This window comes from Heteronotia binoei, chromosome 1, assembly GCF_032191835.1.
Source record: "Heteronotia binoei isolate CCM8104 ecotype False Entrance Well chromosome 1, APGP_CSIRO_Hbin_v1, whole genome shotgun sequence".
In the NCBI taxonomy this organism is placed as follows: Eukaryota; Metazoa; Chordata; class Lepidosauria; order Squamata; family Gekkonidae; genus Heteronotia; species Heteronotia binoei.
In genome coordinates this window covers 151,023,928-151,048,834 of record NC_083223.1, presented here as the reverse complement: position 1 = coordinate 151,048,834, position 24,907 = coordinate 151,023,928, and the positions used below count along the sequence as shown (strand labels likewise).

At 43.6% G+C, this 24,907-nt stretch overlaps 1 protein-coding gene across 1 annotated transcript in view; it reads left to right on the top strand.

Annotated features, from left to right (window-relative positions):
* Positions 1 to 24,907, top strand: part of THBS2 (thrombospondin 2) — a 95,197-nt gene that overhangs the window by 893 nt on the left and 69,397 nt on the right. Inside the window, exons 2-5 of the mRNA XM_060242482.1 lie at positions 1,462 to 1,536; positions 3,003 to 3,559; positions 12,852 to 12,936; positions 24,366 to 24,562. Coding sequence (XP_060098465.1) covers positions 1,467 to 1,536; positions 3,003 to 3,559; positions 12,852 to 12,936; positions 24,366 to 24,562 — 909 coding nt within the window. The 5' untranslated portion in view covers positions 1,462 to 1,466. The remainder of the gene's footprint in view (positions 1 to 1,461; positions 1,537 to 3,002; positions 3,560 to 12,851; positions 12,937 to 24,365; positions 24,563 to 24,907) is intronic.

Genomic DNA, 24,907 nt, shown 5'->3' with positions numbered 1-24,907 from the left:
ACATGGAGCCCGGATATACAAAGTCTCTGCACAAGCAGTCTGGGAGTCTACTTTTTACTGGGTTACTGACAGCATAAGGAGATATGTACATATTGTTTGCACAGGCTGTGACCATACCTTCAGATCCATGCATTCACTGAATCCGGGAAAGCCCTCAGTCAAACAATATCAAAGTGCTTCATTCCTAACATGGGAATAGTAATCTTATTCAAGCTGTCTTGATTTTGATGTTACCTTTGTATCAAGGTTCCCTCTAAGCTGTGGAGTCTTGTGAGCAAAAATTCTACTTTGTGAGCTACTGGCATTAAAGTTATTTTTCCAGAGCTAAAACAAAAATGTGTGAGCTGAAGGCTAAAAGTCTGTGAGCCAGCTCATGCTAACTCAGCTTAGAGGGAATAATGCTTTGGATATATGCAGTTGGTAATGATGAGGGATGGAGAAAGGGTTAGAGGTTCAGTCCTACACTTTACACAGAGGTCTGCCCCACTGATTCATGAGGATGTATTTCCTATTAAGTATATTTGCAGCCTCAAAAATAAATACCACTGAAGTCAGTAGCACTTACTTCCAGAGAAGGGTGTATAGGATTGCAGGCTTAAATACTAACTTTGGTTGGCTCATGAGATTGTAGATAGTTATGATTAAAACAAAGAGAATTTAGCAAGGAATGTACAAACCCTTTAGGCTTCCTCTGCTGGGTCCATTCTACTCACACACCCTCACGTGCACACGCCAGATGTGCAATCCATTCCTATGAATGTTTACTCAGAAGTAAGTTTCCCTGAGTACAGAATAGCTTACTTCAAAGCAAGTATGCTTTGGATTGCAGTCTTAGATCCAGACAGAGATATAGGATCATTTCATGCTAGTGTAAAAAATAAAGAGAAGCAGACTGCTATTTTTACCACACTGCACATGAGAGGGAGAGAGAGAGAGAGAGAGATTTGACTTTGTAGCATAAATGTAGGTTAAATTACATGTGAAACCCTGCTGGAAATACCATTATCTTTCAAGAATGTGGCTCTACAGCTAGCCAAAAGTGGATTTAAGAGATGCAATAACTAGCAGACCTATATCTGAGTGCCTAGACATCTCACAGAAGAGTTTAAAGTCAATTTTACATATGCAGTATATATTTCCTTTAATATATTAGGAAAGTTATTATTTGCTTCTGAATTTCCAAGGAATGTTCTCTTGACCACCACCAAAATCAATTGAGGATAAAGCATTCACATGATTACAGATGTAGAAGTAGGGCCAAAACTATGGAATAAACAGCAAGATTAAAAAATAAAATGGCAAAAATGCCTTCTTTTGAGTCAAAGAATAACAAAGTTGCTATAATGTAAGAACAGAATTTCCTTCCAATATAGTGGTTTTCATTTTAAGTTTATAGGGGAATGTGTTGATCTTTGGAAAAGGACAAAGACTCAATAATGCATACATCTTGTTTTTTCATAGACATTATGGTGTACAAGAGCTGGCTGTTGTGGCTAACAGTTTTGCTAACATTGTGGATGTCATCAAAAGCTCAAGGTAGGTCATGAACAATGCAGTACCATACAGTTTTTATAGAAAGAATGCTTTCTTATGATGGATTTTTTTTGTATTTGTATTTTGTTTGTTCTTAAGAAAACCCAGAACAGCTGACATAGGGGATTTCTATACTCTCCAGATACTGCTCCAAACTTGCTAGGCTTCAATAATGCTCCAGTATTGGGTTCTTATTGACAATTCACTGGACCCGAAGATTTCAGATTAAAACTTTCTTCAGTTTCACTTACGGTAGTTCTTCCATAGATTGGCCAAGCAGCAACAGCAAATAAGTAACTTGCTGAATATGGTGTTTTGTGCTAAATAAGCAGCAGTTACCCATATGACCAGCCAGAGGCAGTAACAGATATAGGAACAAAGCTGCATATGTGCTGTTATTCTCTGTTCTACCACCAGTCCAGTTGGACAAGTCATCACATAGTGGCAGAGCTCAGACTGAGTCCCTGTCATTTCCAGTTATAGGATCTCAGGCAACAGATCTAGGGAAGACCTTTGCCTGAAGGCCCAACTGCTGCATTGGAATAGATTATTTAGTTAGATGAACTGTTGGTCTGAATTGGTATAAAACAGTGCTTGATTTAATTTGGTAATCTATCTATGGCAGTGGATACTTAAGAAATAGTCTCATGTGAGTGATGGAGTTCCTGTGTCTTCTCGTAGTCATAGGCCATTGTTTTGAATCTACAGCATACAGGCTGTTGCAGTGCCAATCCTTCAAGCACATTTAAGTAATCTGAGAAGCTTTGTTCTATGCAGGAGGCAATTCTCCCTCTAAACTGTGGAGTCTTGTGAGCAAAAAAAATCTACTTTGTGAGCTACTGCCATTAAAGGTGTGAGCTGCTGCATAAATTAGTTCACTCTGGGGCCATTTTTCCTGAGCTAAGACAAAAATGTGTGAGCCAGAGGCCAAAAAACTGTGAGCTAGCTCACACTAACTCAGCTTAAAGGGGACACTGGTAGGAGGACCCCGTGCTGAAGCTCTCCAACACCAGTGTCAATGCTTTAATGCCTGGGCAAGGAACAGCAGCAGAATTTACTCTTCACGCTTAAACCGAGGCTGGGGCAGTGCAGAATGAATCAGCACTTCAGTATTCCCTATGCTGCTGTGGTAACAACCTTGGAAAAAATCTACTGATATATTCCTGCTTTATTGAGCCAGTGTATTCAGTTGGCAGCATTGAATTCAGATTTCTGTTTCAATATGAACCTTCTGGGTGGTTGAGGAAAAAAATGAACTCTCAGCCTTCCATCTGAGAAAATGGAATATGAATGACTTAGCCTCTCTGGTGTTGTGAAGATATAAGTTACAATACCAGTAAATCACTCTGTAACTTTGAAGAATAATTATAGCTAGCAATGCTAAAAACTATGCTACTGAGAGAAAGTGATTGGATCGATGGATGCTGTATGTTACTAATCATGTTGCTGCATGTTGGTGGCTTCTGCAGATGGTGACAGAGGGGATGAGATGACTTTTGACTTACTGCAAATCAGCAATATAAACAGGAAGACAATTGGAGCAAAAACGTTTCGGGGGAACATTTCCAGTGGCCCAGCATACCGTTTTGTCCGGTTTGATCACATCCCTCCCATTAATGCAGAGAAAGCAGAACAAATTATTAAACTGATCCAGCAGAATGAGGGCTTCATCCTCACAGCCACCTTAAGGCAGGATAGGAAGTCCAGAGGCACCCTCATTGGTCTGGAAGGATCTGGTATCTCTCAGCGACAGTTTGAGATTATTTCTAATGGCCGAGACAATACCCTGGAACTTTCCTACTGGGTAGATGGCTTCCGGAAGGTGTTTCCTTTAGAAGATGTGGACCTAGCAGATTCACACTGGAAGAATATCACAGTGCAAGTAACAGGAGAAAACTACAGCCTCTATATAGGCTGTGACCTCATTGACAGCCTAAACCTGGAGGAACCTTTCTATGAACGCCTGAAAGCAGAGAACAGTAGAATGTATGTGGTAAAAGGATCTATCAGAGAGAACCATTTCCGGGTAGGTAACCTGAAAGAAACATATCTTAAAATGACATATGACTGTCAACGTAATCCAAAATATGTTTACTTGGATGTATGTAGCGGTTGAGTTAAATGGAGCTTGCTCCATTGTAAATATGTTGCAGTGCAATCCTAAACATGCATACTTAGAAATTAATGGGAACTTACTCCCAACATGTGTGTTTAGGATTGCAGCCTTGGTGTTGCAGAGTTTAGGTCAGAACTAAATGTGATGGACATCACAAGCCATTGCCCCAAACCGCAGCCCCTCTACAACTCTCTGTCAGTATCTGCTCCTCATAATGTCTGATTAAGGAAATACCATCATGGGGTGAGGAAATGTATGACAGACAATAACAAAATGTCACACATTCCTTTAACTACACATAATTATGGAGAGAAAACTTGACATGGGATTGCAGTTTTTGGCAGCAACCATATGGTTCACTGCATGTCTAGTTCTGGCCTTAGTGCCAGGTTAACCACATAGAATTCCTGGATAATTCCCCCAGGGGCCATCCATTTCTTGACGATTTGCCTTTCCTCCAATTAAGGGACTCCTTATGATAAAATATATAAGCCCACAGCTTATATATGGCTAAAGAATTAATCATATAAAGAACTGAGGTGTACTTTGCCACTAGTGACTAGAACATCCTTCTAGAGAATGCTGAGGTATATACAGTACATTTGGAGGTGGTTATATAATTGTTTCCTGGTCATTGATGGTTGTAGTATAGCTGTGAAGTACTGTTTTCATCAGAGGGAGGGTCAGTTCACATGATTAGTTGAGGTGGTAGTATAGGTATTACCTTGACTCCTTTGATTGGTGTGTTCTTAAACAGAATGCTTACCTCTTCTAGCTGTTTTAACAACATTGAACAAATATGAAAAACAGTAGTATTGTTTCTTCCTGGAATTGCCCTCCTGGGCCTTTACCTTTTCTAAACTTCTTTTCTGTTTTGTTTTTCAAATGAGGTTCACTGCAAAGAATTATTAGATCAACCCTTTCCTTTCTTGATGGTGGTATTCAATGTTCCCTCTAAGCTGCAGAGTCTTGTGAGCAAAAATTCTACTTTGTGAGCTACTGGCATTCAAGTTGTGAGCTATTGCATAAATTAGTGTGCTCTGGGGTCAATTTTCCTGAGCTAAGACACAAATGTGTGAGCTGGAGGCTAAAATTCTGTGAGCTAGCTTATGCTAACTCAGCTTAGAGGGAACACTGGTGGTATTTCAGTTTTTTAAAAGGGACATGACACCAAATTGAACACTCACGTTCCCCATGCAGTGAATGATGCATATATGCATTTTGCACACCTGAGTAGAAAAACCAAAGTCACACACTTGTGTAACCAAGAATTGGTCACTAGAGTGAAGCGATGTAGAGGCAAACTCATTTCTCAAGGTTGCATTTTGTTCCACAACATTCAAAAATGCAAGTCACAGTTAAGACACAGAAGGATAATGGGGGCAGGGCTTCCCTCTAGCCCAGACAATGTTATGGAGAGAGGTGGTTTTGCTCCCTCCAACTATGTTTCTGAGTACTGTTGCTTACTTTCTCTCATTTGTCAGTGATTTTCATTGACTTATGTCGGACAAAGAGAATATGCACAAAGAGGCAATGGATAGAGATAAAATCTGCTCCTGCCCAACATACTGGGCAGAACAATGCTTCCAGGTACATCCCTTTGATTTCTTTCATGTAACTGAGAAAACAGGGCCACAGGAACCACTTGTGGGTGCTCCAGACTCTGCTGTCAAGAACTCCTTCTTTATGTGAGTGAATGTGTCTTGTACATATTGTATATGGAGGTGCATTACAGTTTGAGCTCCTTGAAAATATTTAATCAACAAATAAAGGAGACCAGGGATGATCACATAGCTATAAAATACAAGAAAAGCCCCAGAGTAACAAAATACTTGAATACTTAACAGCACTATAAAGAAGTGATGGCGAACCTTTTAGAGACTGAGTGCCCAAACTGCAACCCAAAACCCACTTATTTATCGCAAAGTGCCAACACGGCAATTTAACCTGAATACTGAAGTTTTAGTTTAGAAAAAAAACAACTAATAGTGAAATTAACAAACTGAAAGAACATTTGGTCTGGATAGCATTTGCTTAGGAAACCAACAAAAATAGTAACATGTCAGAATGGGAGAATGATGGTGAGAGTGTCATAAGGCAATAAATGGAGGCTGTTCATTGCTCTGTTGCTTGCAAGTCTGGGTTAAACTGAGAACATGCCTTTCCCAGAGGTGTTTCTGTCCACCTAATTTACTTTTGAACATGTAACATACATTATAAACATCATTCTTGTTTGCCAGAGGAAAAAAGAATACATTAAAATATAGTGTGTTTAGTAGGAGCTGGTGATTAGGGTGTCCAAATCAGACCTGGGAGGTCATGATTCATATGCCCAATCTGCCCTAGCAGTTTGCTGGGAAACCTTGGACCAGTAATATACTCTGAGTTAATCTGCCTCATAGGTTTGTTGTGAGGATAAAAGAGAAGGGGAGAGTGTGTCAAACCACTTCAGTATCCTTTTGGGGGAGGAAGGCAGGGGATACAGGATGTTAGTTAATAAATTAAGTTGATGAAAGGAGTCCACTGATTTATATGGCTAAATCTGAGTCCAGCAACACCTTAGAGAACAAGATTTTTGAGAGTCAAAGCTCCTTTTATCTAATCAAGGGAGCTCTAATGCTGGAAAACTTGTGCCCCCTTCCCAAAATCTTGTTAGTCTCTAAGGTGCTCCTGGGCTCGAATCTAGTTGTTCTACTATGGACCAGCATGGCTACCCTTGGAAACTTCAGGGATTGTATTAACTAGAAAGTCTGATGTGAGAAAGGAGGGCCAGTTTGGTGTAGAGATTAAGTGCATGGACTCTTATCTGGGAGAACCGGGGTTGATTCCCCACCCTTCCACTTTCAGCTGCTGGAATGCCCTTGGGTCAGCCATAGCTATCACAAAGCTGCCCTTGAAAGGGCAGCTTCTGGGAGAGCTTCTCTCAGCCCAACCTACCTCACAGGATGTCTGTTGTGGGGGAGGAAGATAAAGGAGATTGTGAGCTGCTCTGAGACCCTGTGATTCAGAGTGAAGGGTGGGATATAAATCCAATATCTTCTTCTTTCTTTAAACTAAAACTGCAATCCTGAGCATGTGTAGAGAGTAGGTGCCACAGTGCTCACTGTAAATTACTTCCAAGTAACCATGGAGAGCAAGCCCAATGAGGAAAGGCTAAGGGACTTGGGGATATTCAGTCTGGAGAAGAGGAGGTTGGGGAGAGACATGATTGCTCTTTTGAAGTATTAGAAGGGCTGCGACTTAGAGAAGGGCAGGGAGCTGTTCCTGCTGGCAGCAGAAGAGAGGACTGGCATAGGAAAAACTTTTTAACAGTAAGAGTTCAACAGTGCAATCAACCCCCTCACTGGCAGTCTTTAAGCAGCAGCTGGACAAACACTTGTCAGGGATGCTCTAGAAAACCAGAACAGCAGTGCAACAGTTCAAAAACAGCTTATCAAAATTTTGCCTTATGGTCCCTGTAGCTTGAAAGAGCTCTGCTCAGATACTGCTATCAGAAGCATCGTATTTGAAAGCAAGGAAGCTAGCAGTTCCTCCCTTTCCACTCCTAAACCAGAGGCGATCCTGGCCGCTGTTTCTGCCAGATTAGTAGGATCCAACATTTCCTGTAATAAACCCACATCCCTTCAAAAAAACATGCTTGATTCAAGGTCCTGATCTCTCCTCAGCCCCCCTCCATCCCCCCACACCCATGCTCTCTTCTTCCATTTGGCTTGGACCATGCCACAACAGTTTTGAAATATGAAACACAACCAGGTCTTGGCCTCATGAAAACGTGAAGCTGCCTTAAACCCATCTCTCTAGTGCAGGGGTGGCCAAACTGTGGCTCAGGAGTCACATATGGCTCTTTTACATACATTGTGCGGCTCTTGAAGCCCCTTCCAGAGAAGGCATTTGCCTCTTCAAATCACTTCTTCAAGCCAAGCCAGCCAGTGGCTTGGAGAATGCATTTAAAGAACCTTTGGAGACCAGCTTGGAGAATGCATTTAAAGTTCACGTTGCTTTCTTTCCACCTCTCCCTCCCTGCTCCCACCCACCATCTATTTTCCTTCCTTCCTTCCTTCCTTCCTTCCTTCCTTCCTTCCTTCCTTCCTTCCTTCCTTCCTTCCTTCCTTCCTTCCTTCCTTCCTTCCTTCCTTCCTTCCTTCCTTCCTTCTCTCAGATATCTGGCATTTGTGTCTGGTGGCTCTCACATGTCTTACATTTATTCTATGTGGCTCTTATGTTAAGCAACTTTGGCCACCCCTGCCCTAGTGGGTCCCATCTAACCCCCTCCCTAAAACTGCAGGAACACCTGCAAGGAAGTTTCCTCTGTGTGTTGTGCTTGGGGGCTGCATTGTGGTTGCAGCCCCCCCCCCCAATGTCAGAATTCCAAAGGTGCCCATGAGCTCAAAAAGGTTGGAGTACCCTGTTGTCTCTCTGAAGGAGGCTCAGATAGGGTTGCCAGGTTTGGGTTGGGAAATACCTGGAGATTTGGGAGAAGGAGCCTGAGTTTGGGGAGAGAAGGAGCTTCAATGATATCTCATTGACTCCATAGAGTCCACCTTCCAAAGCAGCCATCTTCTCCAGGAAAACTGTTCTCTTATTGCCTAGAGATTCATTGTAATCCCAGGAGGTTTCCAGCCACCACCTGGGGGTTGGCAACCCTGTTCTGCACCCATGCTCAGAAGGGCATAATGCCACAGGGTCCACCTTCCAAAGCAGATATTTTCTCCAGGCGAACTGACCTCTGTCACCTGGAGATCAGTTGTAAAAGTCAGCAACCTCCAGCTACCACCTGGGGCAGGGGTGGCCAAACCGTGACTTGGGAGCTACAGATGGTTCTTTCGCAACTATTGTGTGGCTCTCGAAGCCCCCACTGCCCCATCAGCCAGCTTGGAGAAGGCATTTTTTTCTTTAAATTCCTCTTCAAACCATGCCACTCAGAGTCCTCGTGCACTCCCTGCCCCTCCCCACGCACAAGGCTCAGCTCCCCCCCCCCCGTGACTCCCCTGCTGCCTTCCCTCCCTCCCTGGAGTTGCAATGCAGCCGTGCTCCATGGCCCCCCCTCCTCTTCAGAGGCACGCCACACCGCACTGAAGGTGGACCCTACTGGCTTTGATGTGGCTGGCGCACCTTCTAACTCTTTGAAGCCGGAAGTGAGGGGGAGTAAAGCCTTCTCCCGCGTGGGCTTCAAAGAGTTAGAAGGTGTGCCGGCTGCACTGAAGCTGGTAGGGTCCAGCTTCAGCGCAGCATGGCTCGGCACACCTCAGAGCATTGCAGCTCTGGGGAGGGAGGGAAGACGGGGGGCAGCAGTGGGAAGGCTGCGGTGTGGGGGGGAGCCGAGCCTCGTGCGCGGGGGTGGGGGGGGGTGAGGGAGCGCGTGTGCCATAGGTTCACCACCACTGCAAGTATTTGACAACTGTAATAACAAACATAAATAAAGTAACAGAGCCCACTCTGACAAGGAAAATTCTGCTAACAAGTAATACAACAAGCAGTGTAACACAGTGCAGTAATCAGTACAAATGCAGGTTGCTCTTGACAAACAAATAAATATCAAGCCAGTCTAAAAACGTGGCTCAGCCAACAGTATTCTTCTCTGGCCACTTTAGACTTGAGCACCTTAAAGAAGCAAAGCTGGATTGGTGATCGATAAAATCCGGTTTCAGGTAGCCTTAGTCTTCAGCTTGCATAAATCTCAGAGCAATGTCCCCATGCCTGAAATACATTCTAAAAAGGACTAGGAGTAGAAGAATATTTCAATCCAAAGGAAGGCAGTAGACGTCCCAACAGCTAGAACTGGCTAGATATTTATTTGTTTGTCAGGAGCAACTTGCATTTGTACTGATTACTGCACTGTGTTACACTGCTTGTTATATTACTTGTTAGTAGAATTTTCCTTGTTAGAGTGGCTCTGTTACTTTATATATTGTTTGTTATTACAGTTGTCAAATACTTTAGAGTGTTGTTAAGTATTCAAGTCTTTTGTTACCCTGGGGTTTTTCTTGTATTTTATACTTTGAAAATATTTACGCTGCCTCTATTTTGCAGATTTTGTCTACATAATAATGTAAATTTTGTCCTTGATGTAACCTAATGAAAAAAGGTAGGTGTCTACTAGCATAGTCTGGTCATGAGTATGATAATGCATATAATGTAAGGCTAGGATCTCACATATAGCCACCTTTAGACTTTGGTCTGTTGAGCTGGGGAAGCTAAGAGCATCTGACTATATTATCTCTTTGTGTATTCTAAGGTGTAAGGGAATTTAGGGAAATAACATCTGCTTATCTCAGTTTCTCCTTTCTCTGCTCCCTAGATCTCTTTTTTTCTCTTCCTTCTCCCCACCACTCCAATCACTGCCTTCTCTCCATTCTCCTATGCCATGCCAGTAGGGTTGCCAACTTACCAATGAAGGCTGGAGTTTCCCTGGAATTACAGACTACAGAGTTCAGAAAATGGCAGCTTTGTAGGGTGGACTAGTAGCATCATATCATTGCTGGGCTCCCTCCCCAAACTCCCCCTCCAGGCTTTGCCCCAAATTGTCCAGAAATTTCTCAACCTGGAGTTGGCAACTCTGGGTGTCAGGGTTCCAAGGCAACCCCACAATGCCACTGTTTTGTGACACCAGTTAATATTCTCTTTGGGGTTTTTTTTTTTTACCCTCTCTGAATTTTTAAAAATAAATGTTTGGATTTTTTTTTCTATAGTTGAATGTCTGCTTAATGTCAGTGCATATGATTTTCAGGTCATGTTTTAGAATAAGCCCAGTTTTGAAGAACACACTCTTACTTTCTAAGAATTACATCTGTGCTATAAAACTGTTTTTACTTTCTAAAATTTCAAATGAAGCATTTCTGGATCCACTTACACCTTTTGTATTTCTAAACATTTTCATAAGTGCCTGATATCTGGTGACCTGATGAATGGGATGAGTTCCTATATAGAGAAATTAATTAGGGTTGCCAGGTCCCCCCTGGCAACTGGCGGGTGGTGGTGGGGGTACAATTGATAGATGCAGGTTGGGAAACTCCTGGAAATTTTGGGATGGTGTCTGGGATGGACATTGGGTTGCCAGGTCCTACCTGCTTCCCGGTGGGGGGATTTTCTGGGATTCCCGGGAGCTTCTGGCACACATGCTTTGTGTGTGTGGTGCAGTGATGTCACCCAGAAGTGACATCATAATGCAGACAGTGTTGCACAGGGGTGGCCAAACTTGTTTAACGCAAGAGCCATAAAGAATAAACATCAGATGTTTGAGAGCTGCAAGACATGAAGGTCAGATGTTTGAGAGAAGGAAGGAAGGAAGGAAGGAAGGAAGGAAGGAAGGAAGGAAGGAAGGAAGGAAGGAAGGAAGGAAGGAAGGAAGGAAGGAAGGAAGGAAGGAAGGAAGGAAGGAAGGAAGGAAGGAAAATAGATTGAGGAGGGAGAGGTGGAAAGAAAGCAACTTTAACAGCTGGCTTGACTTGGAGAAGTGATTTAAAGAGACAAATGCCCTTTCCAAGCCAGCTGATGGGGCAGTGGGGGCTTCAAGAGGCACACAGTAGGTGTGAAAGTGTCACATGTGGCTCCCACGCTACAGTTTAGACACCCCTGATGTTGCAGATAGATTTTTGCACCAAAACTAGTTGGCAGATGATGTCATTTCCAGGTTTGAAAACCTGCATCAGTTGCTCCCCTACAGTGCAATCCTAAGCAGAGATACACCCTTCTAAGTCAATTGGCATCTGTCACAAGCAGGGGACCTGGGAGGGCCTTTACAGGCTGCCACCACTCTTGTATGGGTCTGTCTGGGAGGACCCAGAGCACCCACCTGACCCATGTCTTCCTTTTATCCATGACCGAAGAAATGTGAGGACCCAGGCAGCATGACAATACGTTTATTGTAAGTGCTCAGTAACAAACAAGTGAGTTTTAATTATTAGTGGAACCAGGGGGTGGAATTCTAACAGGAGCTCCTTTGCATATTAGGCCACACACCCCTGATGTAGCCAATCCTTCAAGAGCTTACAAGGCTCTTTTGTAAACTCTTGGAGGATTGGCTACATCAGGAGGTGTGGCCTAATATGCAAAGGAGTTCCTGCTAGAATTCCACCCCTGAGTACAACAATTAAATAGGAAGGAGGAGGAGATTGGATTTATACCCCACCCTTCACTACCCGAAGGAGTTTCAGAGTGGCTTACAATCTCCTTTCCCTTCCCTTCTCCTCAACAGATACCCTGTGATAATGTAGGTGGAGCTGAGATCTCTGAGAGAAACTGCTCTTTCCAGAACAGCCTCTGACAAATTTAATATTGACCCAAGTTCACTCCAGCAATTGCATGTGCAGGAGTGGGGAATCAAACCCAGTTCTCCCAGATAAGAGTCTGAGCACTTAACCACTATACCAAATTGGCATCAAAACAGTAAAAGGTGGTACAAAGAAAAATAAAAACCCTGATGCAACTAAGTATACATTCCCTCCTTCTGATTCCAACTCACCCACCCCTCTTTGGATGAAGGAACCCTGCTGCAGCCTCTCTCCCATTCAGCCTTTTCAAAGAGAACACCCCTCCCTCTCTAGCTAGTTCTTTTATTGTTTCCTTCAAGGTCCCACCCCTCTGGTCCCCACAGAGCAAGTTTTCCCTCCAAAATTTTTGCCCACCCAATCAGAGGGGCAGAAGGGATTGTGGGAAATGTAGGCCTGGTTGCTACTGTAATACAGGCTTCCCTGGAGCCTGTAGGTGGCATTAGGCCTAGGATCATGATAGCATTGCAACTACACATTATTTATTTAGCTATCTCCCCTCCCCCCCGGGAATTCTGGGAACTATAATTGTGTGGGTGGGTCTAGGGATCCGTATGAGATAATTCTCACCATCTGTTTCAAATTACAATCCTGTACTGGTTGGGAAGAACATGATTGATATAAAGCTAATATGAATGTGTACTTTAGATGAACCCTGCCACTACAGTTGAGTTTAGAATTCTTGATAAGGCACCAAAAGGAAAGAAGCTGCTTGAATATTATCTCACATGCTGAAACATGTTTATTAGGTAAATAATATTTATCACATACATAATCATCTCTGCATTACTGCAAGATTAATTTCAGTCAAAGTGGAAAAGATATAGATACAAAGATTGATTTATATCAATCATGTTCTTCATATGTTCATATGACCCCACATATATTATCAGCCTGTCTTTGGATTGTACATTTTCCCGTTTTCTAATTTGCAGGGTCTCTTACAAAATATTCACCTGATTTTTGAAACTTCAATAGAGGACATTTTATACAGCAAAGGATGCCGGAAGGGCCAGTCAGGTAAGGGATTCTTTTTTTTTTTTTAACCACTGTTAGTTAGAGTTGCCAGAACCCCTGGTAGAGTGTGCACTGGAACTGATGCCATGTTGGTGAAGTCTGGGTGATGCTCTGATTTTTGGGCAAAAACTTTATGGTAGAAGCCAATTTTACCATAGAGTATTCCCTCAAATAGCAATGCATTGCCTCAGTGTCATGCTATGACATCACCATATCCCAGGTGATATCACCTGGGCCTCCTTCCTGCTTCTGGTAAGTCCCCCATCCCCTGCCAGTTGCCAGGAGGGTCCTGGCAACTCTACTGTGAAGTCTTATGCAGGTTGGTTTCTTCCACAGCTGGTATTAGGAAATGTGACAGTATTAGGAAACATTTCTTTTTCAAAAAATAAAAAAAAATAATGCGACTGGCTGTAAAGCCTATTAGGGTTGCCAGGTCCAACTCAGAAAATATCTGGGACTTTGGGGGTAGAGCCAGGAGACTTTGGGGCTGGAGCTGGGAGACTTTCCCAGTCTCTAAAAAGAAATAATAAAAAATACAGCAGTGCAGTTCCCCTGAATACAGTATTTCCTCTTCCTCATTTTTTTCATTCAAATGGTTCCACAGCAGTTGCACTTCCACTAAAATGAAAGTGAACTCACACATACTTACAAAGCAGCGAAAATGAACAGTTTGCATGCCCACACTTTCGTGATTTGCTTGGGGCAATGATATAGATAGGGTTTTTTCCACCATAGCTGCTGAATGTAACAATCTGATGTATTTCAACCAGCTTACAGAGAGAGAGGTCTACAGGGTGGAGTTTTCCTCTATCCCCTATGCAGGTTCTAGTTAACGCTTTACTATCCCTTTTACTATGCAAACAGCTTCCGAAAGAAATGCAAAATAAACAGAGAGACTGGGGTCTCTTGCTTCCTCTCTCTCTGACACACACACGTGGCTTTTCCTGTTCAACCCCCCATGCAGCTTCAGTCTCACTGAGATTTAAAGGCACACACATACATTCCAAAACAGAAGCAGCTGCAAGCTTCCAAACCTGCCTGAGATCTAAAAGGTACATCATGGCTGTTGGGGTGGGGCTTCCCCCCAGCTGCCAGCTGGCTGGCAGCAGGGAAGAGCCTGGAAAACCAGGGGATCCTCTGCCTGGACCTGGAAACTGGCAATCCTAAAGCCTATGGATGGTTATAAATGGATAGGGGAGCCTGGGAGTTACAGTTCATTTCCAGGCTGCACTTCCCTTGGAGAAAATGGCTGCTTTGGAGGCCGCTCTATGGCATTGTACCCCACTGAGGTCCCTGTCTACCATAGGCGCCATTCCCAAATCTCCAGGAGTCTCCCAGCCCAGATCAGGCAACCCTACCCCTCATCCCCGGCCAGTGGACAGGGAAGCCTGGCAACCCTTGGGAGGACCATGGGAAGTATGTCAGCCAGCCCAACACCAACAAACACATGTTTAATATTATCAGTTTGTCAAAATGTCTGAATACAGCCAAAGTTAAGTAATGATGGCTTTCTTATTTTGCTAGGTGTTAGATGTCTACTACTATGAATATACCTGAACCATAACTCTTTAATTCTTGCATCGAAAGTGTTATAATTTGCATGTATAATGGAAAGATTCACAATATCAATTATTAAAGCTGCACATTAAAATTATACATACAGAAATCTACATTAAATAGGGTTGGCAAATTCAGACTGGGAAATTCCTGGAGATTTGGAGGTGGAGCTTAGAGAGGGTGGGGTACAATGTGACACAGCGCACTCTCCAAAACAGCCATTTTCTTCAGGGCACATGATCTCTGCAGTCTGATACCAGTTGCAATTCCAGGAGCACTTCAGGCTCCACCTGGAGGTTGGTAACCTTATATTAGTTCTCACTCCTTCTGTACAGCTTAATTATTCTCTCTTTTTTTTTTTTGCTTAATTGTCCTTTGAAAGTTTGGTAGGGGGAGTGATCAGATCAAGGAGACGGGTTTCCTAAGTATACTGTGTTAAGGAGTTTAGTAGGCCAGTCAAAACTACTCAACAGAATCTCTTAAACATATAAGGGACAGGAGCACAGCGATTGCTAAACATCAGGTTGCTGATCACCTCCCTCCTATAATAAACTAAGGAAAAAGAAGCAAACAAAAACAAATTTCCTGCAATGCACATGCATTGATAGACGTGAACAGTGCATCAAAATAAACTGGAGTAAAAATAGAAGACTCTCGGGGAAAATATTTAAAATAGTAAAGACTTTATGAGTTAATAATGACATTTTTAAATGTACACCAGAAATTTGGTAGTAGTAAAAAAGTAAAGGTAAAGGTAGTCCCCTGTGCAAGCACCAGTCGTTTCCGACTCTGGGGTGACGTTGCTTTCACAACGTTTTCACGGCAGACTTTTAATGGGCTGGTTTGCCATTGCCTTCCCCAGTCATCCACACTTATCCCCCAGCAAGCTGGGTCCTCATTTTACCGAACTTGGAAGGATGGAAGGCTGAGTCAACCCGGAGCCAGCTACCTGAGCCCAGCTTCCGCCAGGATCAAACTCAGGTCGTGAGCAGGGAGCTCAGACTGCTGTAGCAGGGAAATAATGAGGCACACACTTACTGATTGAAAACGAGGTATTTTACTATTTGGCACCAATAGCAAGGTTCATTTGAGCAACAAGGCTCCTAAAAATAATGAACCCCGCACACTTCTCAGACCATCCGCTTTAAGCAAAAGCAAGCCTGCAGGCTGGCCCCTTACACGTTATCTGATTCACTTCCCCCCTCCCCTTTCTCCCTGGTAGTTTTCCATTGTGTCTGCTTATCTATTCAGCAAGGAGTTTCCTTATAGAAACGTGTCTGCCATCAATACACATCTGTGACTCATACCCATTTGGGCTGCCTGGTTTTAACAGTTTAGCAGAAGCTCCTCTGAGGGGCCTCTTAACAGTCACTCTAAATGTTGCATCAGACATTCTCTTTTGAAGGCACAACCATATTTTCATTTATTATTATTATAGGGGTGTTCATAATTATTCAGGGGTCTCCCCTTCATTGCAGTACTGCAGCTTTACCACTCTGCACCACGGGGCTCAATTGGTAGTAGTAGTAAAGCCCAATCTACAAAGAGCAGTATTTGCAAAGAAAGAGAGAGAGGGAAAGAGAGAGATTATTCCAATTAAAAATGAAGTTATAAAACTAAGGGCAGAGAAGGAAAAGCCTGAGAAGATTCACCCTGCAAAAAAGATTCAAATTAAACAAAATCATCCCGTAGCTGTTGGCCTAGTCTCAAAAGTGCACAATCCACAATCTCAGGACATGGCTACACACATTCTCAGCACTGACTCCTTCCAATATGAAAATTGTGTGAAGAAGCAAATACAAAATTTGAGCATCCACATAACAAGTGCAGGGCTCCCAGCAAACTCTAGCCTTAGATGGTGTCTGGATGTCAAATGCCAGGAAGAAGTGTGGCCTGCATATGTAGTTTGGATGCCTGAACCTCACAGTGCTGCTTTCAGTCTTAATAAGATTCCTAAAATGCTCAAATTGAGCCATAATTGAGGTTGGTGTCAAAATCAGAAGTTGATGACTGCAAAAATGTTGCATGTTTAGTTTCAGCACACAAGCTTTTTATGCTCCTACATAGCAAGAATACTTCATTTCATTGAGTAAAGATGACACTCAAGCAAATGGCAGTCTTTGATTAATTGCTGTGTTGTGCTGTCTTGCATTTTTAGGGTTTCCTGTTTGGAGGCCAAGGCAGCCAAGTTATTTACATTTTTGAGTGCTGGAAATAATTCTTTATGGACTTTGGAACGTGTTTACAATAATTGTCACCATGGTTAGATTGATGAGCTTTTTGAACAGAAACTGTCACCCGCCAAACTGTGTGTTTGATTTTTGTGTCTCTGATTGTTTACAGATCTATTGCCTGTTTTTTGTTGTCATTTACTCTCTGCTTACATGGTGTTAGAATTTTATTCGCTCCCCTGGAATTACTCCTTATTTTACACCAATTAATTATACAGTTGCCAGGTCTTAGGTTTTGACCCTAAAGCTAAGGTTTTGGGATTCAGTTTTAGGGCCTCAGAGCAATGGTTTGTAATAATTTCTATTATGTAAATTGGAGATTGGAAGCGATAATCTGGCACTACCTAACTACATTTTCCTTTAAGCACATCATTAATTTGACTTTTAAATGTGAGAATGGTAAATAGAGGTGTTTTTTTAAAGCCACATGATTGTGATTAGTAGGGTTGCCAACTCTGGGTTAGGACATTCATTCAAATTTTGAGGTGGACTTTGGGGGGGGGTGGTTTGGAAAGGACTTCAGCAGGGTATAATGCCTTTGAGTCCACCCTCCAAAGCAGCCATTTTCTCCAGGAGAACTGATCTCTATAGTCTGGACATCAGTTGTAATTCCAGGAGACCTCCAGGTCTTACCTGGAGGATTGTGACTCTAGTTTATCACAGGTGACATATAGTACAATCCTAGTGTTTTGTGTATGTACTACTGTTAGTATTGCTATTCAATCTGACATCACCAAGCCCTGACCAATAACATTGCTGGGGCCTGTCCCATGAATTGAGAAGCAGGCCTCCTACACACTGGGACACTTCTTGGCCAGGTCCCCTGTTTCCCACTGTTGCTCATCAGGCCAGCAGTGGGCAGGGTTGCCAGCCCCCCTGGTGGAGGTGCCAACCCCCTACCAATCCTCACCCCCACCACTGGCCCTTCTGCTGCTGATCAGTTGGCCAGTGGGGAGACTTTTCAGGAGACAAAGGGAGGGCCAGGCTACATCACTGGTGATGTGGTGATATCACTTCTGGTGCACATCATCATGCTGGCAACATATAGGTGACCCTCTGGCATTTGGGAAAAACTCTATGGTAGAAGCAATTTTTACCATAGAATCTCTGCCCAAATACCAGAGGGTCACCACGACATCACAATATGATGATGTCACTTCTAGCACACACTGAAAGTGACATAGCCACATCAGTGGCAACATTGCTTGGGCCTTCCTGCCACACCTGGTAAGTGGAAATCTGGCAACCCTGGGGAGGGGTGAGGAATAGAGGGGAAATTGGTGCAAATTGGAAGTGACATCAATATGTTGGGGAATTTTACCTTAGAGTTTTAGGCAAATGCTAGAACACTATTCCCAAATATTGACATGCCTTCCATTTCTCACCAGATGTGACACTGCAACTCCAGAGAGACTAAATTTGGTAGCCACCATCCCCGCCCCCCCAGTAGTATCATTAGTAATGTTTGAGGACAAATGAAGAAATGTATTAATAAATAAGTAAATGACTAGATTTTAATTCACAAGCTCTACTATCTGATTCTTCCTGTTGTGATAGTTCTTAAAAGGAAAAGTTTTATAATTACATACCTTTCTGTAAATAAGTTGAACAAAATATGAACAACAATATTATTGAGCTGCTTCCATTGTTCTTGTGCCTCTTTAAGTAATATAAATTTTACTGGAAAAATGTGCACTACTATATAAAATGGGCATCAATCGTCTAGCCAAAACTGCCCCTCACGCCAGTCTCAAATGTTATACAAAGTGAAGTTTCTTTCATATGGAGTAGAAAAATATATTAAAAATGTAAGACATACAGGTATTCCCATTTTGATTAGAGGAGTCTGGTCCTATCTGTATTTAGTTGGAAAAATCCACTGTGTTTAATGGGGCTTGACCTTTCTTTGGGATCTGTAATGCTCTCAGTGTTCCTGAGTACATGTCCTCTGTGGCTGCAAAACATTTATGGCTCAATGGTACCAGATTCATTATGGCAGCTGATCACCCATGTCACTTTGCGCAGCAAAATACTTCCAGTCCCAAACTACTGTCTGGAGAACATAGGGTTGCAGAGTCTTTTCACTGCTCCGGCAGGGAACTCTTTTCTTGTGAGCGGCATGATGACATCACCCACAAGTGGTGTCATCATGCCAGGCATGTTGTGCCACAGATGCTCTAGGATTCACAGTCCAAACTCAATGGTACCATAGAGTTTACTGCAAATCCTAGAGTGTCCACGGTGTGACGTGCCTGGCGTGATTACATCACTTCCAGGTGACATCATCATGTCGGATATGTCACATGGTGATGGGGCTGTTTGGGGTGGGATCCCTCCAGTGGCCTGCTCTGTGCCTGTGGGTTGGGCCTCCCCAAACCAGGGGATCCCCTGCCCTCAGTGGGAACTTGGGAGCCCTAGGAGAACAGGATATATAGAAGTTGGCCATCCAAGAGTCATAATAGAAGATCTCTTTCTACTAGCTATGTTGAGAAGCATTCTAAGTATTAGGATGTATTATGATGGAGTGTCTCAATAGGACACATATTGCCCTATTTTTTAGACATGGTACAGAATCTCCAGATGACTATAATGTTAAATCTATGTGAGGGAAATGCTGGACAAATTTTTTAAAATCATTCAGTGATCTGCTTTATGCAAAACAAAAAACAAAAACCAATAACTATTTTTGTAATGGTATTAAGGGTGTGCAAGATTCTATTAGGGTTTTATTTTCTGTACTTGGACTTTTAGCAAAAACACTCTTCTAGCAAAAAAACTGCAAGACCCAGTGCTTTTTTGTAGAAAAAGCCCAGCAGGAGCTCATTTGCATATTAGGCCACACTGCCTGGCCTGGGAGCATGTGGCTCCTGTATGGCAGATTGGGCCAGCTGGAGCCCTGGCCAGCCCAGGTGGAGCTCTGCTCCAATGGGCTCTGGCAGGAAAAAAGCCCTGGCAAGGCCTACATTGCTGTCTGCAGAGAACCATCTGCTGAGAGGACCATCTAGTTCAGAAGGGACTAGGATTGCCAGGTCCCGCCGGCCACTTGTGGGGGATGGGTAGGGTTGCCAGATCCAGGTTGGGAAACTCCTGGAGATTTGGGGATTGAGCCTGGGGAGGACAGGGACCTTAGGGGGTACTATGCCATAGGCAGGGGTGGCAATCAGGGCCTGGGGGCCGAATCAGGCCTCTGGAGGGCTCCTATCAGGCCCCCAAGTAACTGGCTGTCATCTGCTTCTGTAATGTACTCAGTGACGAGACGTGTAAGGCAACATACTTTATTAGAAGGTACATTACGGAACTGTGACACGTGGGCCGGGACCCGCTTTATATACATTTATCCCAGAACAGTCCCCTAGCTGGCCAGCCCAATCCTGGCCAGTCAAACTTCCCGCCGCTGGTCTTGATAGGCGGAGTCTTTTCCCGCACTGCACAGGGTGACCAAGGGACTTCCCCTGGTCGCCCTTTACTGTGGGGCCACGTGTACCCGGCCAGCTACCCATTCTGGACCGCTTGCAAAGTTCTTCGCATAGACGGGATCGCCCGGAAAGAACCCTTGCACCGCTTCCCTGACTTCTGGGGAACTGCGGGCGTCTGTGGCTCGGTCCGGGTGTAGCCTGTCTAACCTGGTTGTTAATTTCCTCCCCATGAGTACTTCCGCGGGGCTGGACCCTGTTGTTGGGTTGGGGGTAATCCTGTTGTGGAACAGGAAGGCTGCGAGGCGGTGGTCCCAGTCCCCTTGGACAATGCGACCCAGCGCCTCTTTGGTGGTTCGCACCATGCGTTCAGCCTGGCCGTTGGTGGCTGGATGGAAGGGGACGGACATAATGTGCTTTATGAAGTATCTCTCGATGAACTCCCGGAACTCCCGGGAGGTAAATGCGGTGCCATATTCAGTGACCAGGGTATCGGGGATCCCGTGCATGCAGAAAACCCTCCGTAAGGCTCTGATGGCTGTCGCCGTGGAGGTAGACGCTACCGGGATTACCTCCAGCCATTTTGAATAGGCATCGACCAGGATAAAGAATATTTGACCCTGGTATGGCCCAGCGAAATCTAAGTGAAGACGGGACCACGGCCGCCTGTTAGACTCCCATCAGTGGACTGGTGCGGAGGGCGAATCGGGCCTGGACTCCTGGCATGGTTGGCACCTTCTCATCCACCCCTCTATTTCCTCATCCATGCCTGGCCACCACACATAGCTTCGGGCCAGGGCTTTCATCCTTACAATCCCCGGGTGGGTTTCGTGCAGAGCTTCGAGTACCTGTTTGCGCATGGGGGGGGGGGGGGGAACCACCAGCCTGCTACCCCAGAGTATGCACCCCTTGTGGGAGGATAGTTCGTCTTTACGGGATGCGAATGGCCTGAACTCACTGTCCACCTTGCCCATGGGCCACCCCCTTCCCACCCAGTCCAAAACCCGTGCTTTGTTTAAGCACACGACACTACAGCTTCCTTCTCCCTCTCTCTTGCTTCCTTCTGCATAACAGCTTGCTTTGCAAGGCTTGCTCAATCGCAGAAGAGCTACAGAGCAAAACCTCTGTTTGGCTGTGGCTCCTCCCTTGGGGAGGAAGGGGGGAGACAGAGCTTGCTTTGCCAGGCTCTCTCAATTACACAGCAGAACTACTGAGCCAAGCCTCTCTTCCTTCTCTTGACTGAGGCTCCTCCCCCTCCTGGTCCCCTGGGGAAGGAAGGAAAGAGCCAGAGCTTCCTTTGCCCAGTTTCCTGAATCCCTTGGGAAAAATACCAAAAAAGCACATTTAAGACTGAGAGCTAATGTTTTAAGGATGATTTAATTTTCTTTTAAAAAACCTTTAATTGTGTTTGTCTGTGTCCTTTATAAAGTTTATAACTCTGCTACCTAATCTTAAATAGGTACGCACATGGCCCAGCCCAACATGACCTGGCCCGAAAAGGTCTCATTTATGTCAGATCTGGTCCTCATAATAAATGAGTTTGACACCCCTGGCATAGAGTCCACCCTCCAGAGCACCCATTTGCTCCAGGGAAACTCATCTCTGTAGTCTGGAGATGAGCTATAAATCCAGAGGATCCCCAGATCCCACTGGTAGACTGGCACCCCTAGAGTTAGGAGGGTGAAATAGGGTTCAGATTTTTTCAAGAAATTATAGAAGTACTGCACTGTTTAAGAAAAACAAAAATGTTTTTGTTGACTAGAAATGTTCTGAAATTCAATTATCTAGAGGGGGCAGTGCTTTAAAGGAGAGTAGAAATACTCCCTGCAGGAGGAAAAAAATCCTCTTTATTATCCTCTTTATTATCTCTCTTTCCCCCCTCCCAGCTTTGTTGGCCATTGTTATCATTGTGTCCCATCTCTGCTGCTTTTGTGCCATTTTTTTTCTCCTTTGATCTCAGCCAGCTGGAGATTTTGTAGTCAATGAGATGATGTCACAATTCTATTACTGAGAATGAAGTTAGCCAATGTCCTCATTCTGAATAAGCAAACACTTACAGGCTAGTCATACTCTAAACCTAAACTACTACACAGGATTGTTGTGGGGATAAAACAGAGAAAGGGAACAGGGTAAAGAGAGGGAGTAAAATAACTTTGTGTTTTGCTTCTTAGATTGCTGATGCACCCTTCACTATATTTTCAATATTAACATGCCCAAACCCTTTCTGAGTGTTCTTTCCCACAAATATGCCCCCCTTTAGGTTCAGCTCTAGTTCTCACAGCCTGTCTGAATCTCCAATAACTGAGAATTCACAGCTATTTTTTTTTTAGAAAAGACAAGTTGTTAAATAAGTGCTCCTGCTAGAACGACTCCAGTTGTAAAGATTGGTGATTTATTTAGTTCAGGATAATTGCCTTTCCTTGAAGAGATATAATTATAAAATAATTTTATTAATATATGTAAATTAGTTTTCCTGTTACAAATGTATCTTAGAGAATAAATGGATCAACCAAAATTTTTACATTTTTGACACGTTTTTAATTCTGACACCAGAATGCTGCCATACTTCAGCACAAGCCTTTTCTTTACAATAAATACAATGTCTGGAATTAGGACTGTTGTGTCTGAATGTTCCTGCTCTGGCCTACACCTGAAGAGGCTTTTCTGCCACTCTTGGGTAGCCCATCAGCACCACCTGAACTTATGCAGGATTTCCTACTGGGAAGGTCAGGACTCCCAGCTTCGAATCCCAGCTTCCCTTTCAAGTTTTGAGGTCTTGTCTCTTGTGTGTCCCTAAAGGAATAGTCACTTGCCCACTGCCTGCCTTCTCCTTGGCACTCCTTTTCAAATATGGTGTCTAAGACAGTGGAGGTCTATGTGGTACAGAGAACCACTGCCAGCATAAAAAGTTATAAAGTATTAATTAAAAAGAAAATGTTCAGAAGCATACTTGTAGCACAGCACCAGATTGAGTAAGGAATTCAAAAGAAATGGGTAAAACACAAATTCTCTCTCTCTCTCTCTCCCTGCCCTATCAAATGTTAAAATAGGACAGGCCTTTTAGTTTAGGAGTTCTTGATCTCTACAGAGTTTGCATTACCTTGAAGCTTGTTCCAGCTCTTTAGGCGAGCACATGATCAATGGCTGCTTTCCCAATTGAGACTTGGTGACCTCTCATGGACTCAGCATCTAAGGAAAGAGATCTCCTTCTGGCACAAGGAGTTTTTATCATATCTGTTTCTCCACCCACTGACCAGATCACACCAGGTCCAAGAGGCTTTTCCTAGAGATTTCCAGGAATTTCCTCCCTGAGATCTGAGAGAACCAGTTTGGTGTAGTGGTTTAAGTGTGCAGACTCTAATCTGGGAGAACCAGGTATGATCCCCCACTCCTCCATGTGCAGCTGCTGGGTGACCTTGGGTCAGTCAGAGTTCTCTCAGAGCTGTTCTCTTAAGAGCAGTTTTTGAAAGAGCTCTCTCAGCCCCACCTACCTCACAGGGTGTCTGTTGTGGGGAGAGGATAGAGACTATAAGCTGCTCCGAGGGTCTGAGGGAAGGGCGGGGTATAATACCAATCTCCTCCTCCTCTAGCACTTAACACCTTCAAATCTGTTCCTGGCTTGAAGGGGGAGATGAGTGGGCTGACCCATCAAATTGTTTCTAGCTAGACATATTAGCATTTGTTAAGAGGCAGCTATGGTGAGCCTGGACAGCCACTGACTGACTTCTTCCTGCTCACTTGTTCAGCTCGAATTTCCCAGGAAAAAAGGTGTTTCTTCACAATTATAAATGATACCTTCTTGTTAATAGCACTGCATATCTTGATATGCATACTGTATCTTGATATTATGTTCAAGAGGTTAGCCATGTTGCAGTAGAGCAAAGTTTGAGTCCAGTGGCGCCTTTAAGACCAACAAAGTTGTTGATGCCACTGGATTCAAACTTTGTTCTGATGTTATGTGGTCTTCCTAAAGGATTGTTTTCTATCGCTTCAGATGAGGCTATTTTTGAGCTAGGATATAACTTTTGAAAAGGAATGACTACAACAGGAAGAAGGTTGCATCCAATCCTTTTCTTTTGCTCTTGGGTATAATTTGATATGAAACATGTTTCAAAAGAGAGATAGTTAAAACCCACCTATTATGCCAATATATAATTTGAGTCCAAAGTTATAGTCAGACAAAAGCTGTTGCATATACATAACTCATTTTCCTTTGTGCTTTTCTTGTCAGCTGAAGTGAATACCATCAATGAGAGCACAGAAATCCTTCATCTTAACCCTTCCATCATGACAGAATATGTTGGTGAAAAGACAGAGAAGAAGGCAGAGTTTTGTGATCGCTCTTGTGAGGAGCTTGGATCTATGTTTACTGAATTAACTGGACTGCGTATTGTTGTCAATGGCTTAACAGAAAATCTACAAAAAGTGGTAGGTATGCCTCAAGTGGTCAGGCACTGTTTTGCAGGAATACTTTTAGAAGATTTGTAAAAGTCAGAATCATGAGACAAGAGTATAGTCCTAAGCCTTTTGGTTATAAACCAGTCATCACCAATGGGACCCATCCACAAGACCTAAAGCCCTTTGTGAAATGGTCTATAAAGGGCAGAGAATCATGGGATGATATATTACTTATGTCATCCATGGCTTGGCCATGCTGTAAAGCAGACTGTTGCCTCAGGTAATAGATTATGAGTGTCTATTGCTAGTTACTTAAATTGTGAGTATATTTTTAATGGATGCTATTTGAAGATAGTGCCTCAGCTACGAAAGGAT